We start from the raw sequence: 2,500 nt of genomic DNA on the forward strand, positions 1-2,500 counted from the left end.
GCGGGGGGGCCCTTGCGGGGGGCCCCCTCGCGGGGGGGGCCCTCGGGGGGGCCCCCCTGGGGGGAGGGGCCCCCGGGGGGCCCCTAGAGGACTCCCCTGAGGGCCAGAGAAGCCCCACAGGGGCTAGCGGGGGGCCCCTGGGGTCCCCCCGAAGTGCTTTGGGGGCCCCGGGGGGCCCCCGGGGGCCCCCCGAGGCCTCAGGCTCTCCGGGGGCCCCCGGGGCCCCCGGGGCCCCCGGGGCCCCCGGGGCCCCCGGGGGGCCCCCAGCAAGCATTTAGTGCTGCTGTTCAGGTGTACGTACACCTGAGATTCAGGCTTTGGGAGCCGCTTCGGGCACTCGCTTTAGACCAAAAGGGTCCTAGGGTTTAGGGTTTAGGGTTTTGAGGGTTTAGGGTTTGAGGGTTTTAGGGTTTAGGGTTTAGGGTTGGCGGCGCTCGAGCACGAGGAGTGCAGCTGCCTGGACCTGCAATTAGGGTTTAGGGTTTAGGGTTTAGGGTTTGGCAGCAGGGGCCGCCGAGTCCACAGGCCTGGGGGTTTTCTGGGGGCTTTGCTGCAGCAGCAGCAAAGGAGCTTCTAGGGTTTAGGGTTTAGGGTTTTTCTTAATAAGGACGGAAGGCCCCGTACCTGCTGCAGCTTCTAGGGTTTAGGGTTTCGAGCGTGGAGTTTAGGGTTTAGGGTTTGGGGCCTAGAGTTCGGGGCCTAGGGTTTGGGGTTTTAGGCTTATTAGGGTTAGGGTTTGGGGGCTGAAGATCCACCGGTCGTTATTTAGGGTTTAGGGTTTAGGGTTTAGGGTTTAGGGCTTCGGGCTGGCAGCTGCCGCTGCAGCACCTGAGTGGGCTGTGGTGCAGCAGCAGCAGCAAACCTCCCGTCCTAAACCCTAAACCCTAAACCCTAAACCCTAATCAAGTGGATAAACATTTATTTGCCTAAATACGTCAGTTGTGCGTAAATAGGCGCAGCCGATTAGGTGCAGCGGGCTGCGAGCACCGTAAACCCTAAACCCTAAACCCTAAACCCTCGACAGAACAGAGTATAAGCAAGTGGGCCAAATAGTAAAACTGCAGCAAAGCTGCATGCGCTGCTGCTGATTTCTTTTTCCTTGAAAGAGCAGCAAACCCCCAGAGCGACCCGGCGGTTTAGGGTTTAGGGTTTAGGGATTAGGGTTTAGGGTTTAGGGTTTAGGGTCTGGGGCCCCCTGAACTGCAACTTTCTTCCAGATTAGCAGCAGCAAATTTGCTGCATTCACTTTTTGCTGCTGCAGGGGCCCCCGGGGGCAGCAGGGGGCCCCTGGTGTTGCGGTTGCGGGCCCCCTGGGGGCCCCCTAGGGTTTAGGGTTTAGGGTTTAGGGTTTGCTGCTGCTGCCTCTGTAATTCGAGGTGTACGTACACTTGAAGAGCAGCAACAACTATTTGTTTTGTTTAAATCGAAGGGGTTTTGCTGCTGCTGCTGCTGCTGCTGCAGCAGCTTGGGGTGTACAGACACCACTCCTGAACCTTCTTTAAAAACCCTTTTTTATTTTCCTCCATTTTTAAACCACTTTTGCTTTTTTGCTTCCGCTGGGGGCCCCCCACAGCAGCAGACACTGGGGGCCCCTCTTGCCGCGGTCTCACGCGGGGCTCGGCGGTGGTTTAGGGTTTAGGGTTTAGGGTTTAGGGTTTAGGGTTTGGGCGGCACGCAGTTGGGGCTCTGCTGAGGCTCTGCCGCCTTGAAACGCGAGGACAGGGCTGCAGCAGCTGCAGCGGCTTCGGAGGCAGCAGCAGCAAGAACAGCAGCAGCAGCAACAGCAGCAGCAGCAGCAGCAACAGCAGCAGCAGCAGCAGCAACGGCAGCAGCACAGAGCTTCGTGCTGCTGCTGCTGCTGCTGTTGCTGCTGGTGACCTAAGACCCAAGCCTTCTTCCAGTGGGCTTAAACTGTGCAGCGCCTTCGGCTGCCAGCGCCGTTTAGGGCCTAGGGTTTAGGGTTTAGGGTTTAGGGTTTAGGGTTTAGGGTTTAGGGTTTAGGGTTTAGGGTTTTGTGCAGGGCGCGGGAAACACCCCCGCGTTGGTGAACAGTTTGTTGACTTCGCTGTGCAACATTTCGCCCTTCTTTAGGGTTTAGGGTTTAGGGTTTAGGGTTTTAGGGTTTAGGGTTTAGGGTTTAGGGTTTAGGGTTTAGGGGGGTTTAGGGTTTAGGGTTTAGGGTTTAGGGTTTAGGGTTTAGGGTTTAGGGTTTAGGGTTTAGGGTTTATGCAGGGCGCGGGAAACACCCCCGCGTTGGTGAACAGTTTGTTGACTTCGCTGTGCAACATTTCGCCCTTCACCATGGAGGATTCTGCGGGGCCAGAACAAAAGGGGGGAGCTTTAGACTCTCCTCGGAGGCCTCTCTTCTTTGCTTCTACTCCCAAACGCAGTGGGCAGTGCAGCAGCAGCAGCAGCAGCAGCAGCAGCGGTGCAGCAGCAGCAGCAGCAGCAGTTGCTGCTGCTGCTGCTTCAGCAGGGTCTACACAGAAGGCCCACTGGG

At 57.9% G+C, this 2,500-nt stretch overlaps 1 protein-coding gene across 1 annotated transcript in view; it reads left to right on the forward strand.

The window, feature by feature from the left end:
- Positions 1-2,301: 2,301 nt before the first annotated feature.
- The window catches only part of ENH_00017480 (hypothetical protein, conserved), a gene marked incomplete at both ends in the record, with an annotated part of 956 nt that continues 757 nt past the window's right edge, over positions 2,302-2,500 (forward strand). The window contains one exon of the mRNA XM_013579265.1: positions 2,302-2,500. This exon is cut by the window's right edge and continues 51 nt beyond it. Within this exon, the coding sequence (XP_013434719.1) occupies positions 2,302-2,500 (199 nt within the window).

The sequence above is a fragment of the Eimeria necatrix genome, genomic scaffold (genome assembly GCF_000499385.1).
Source record: "Eimeria necatrix Houghton genomic scaffold, Enh_scaff1579, whole genome shotgun sequence".
Lineage (NCBI taxonomy): Eukaryota > Apicomplexa > Conoidasida > Eucoccidiorida > Eimeriidae > Eimeria > Eimeria necatrix.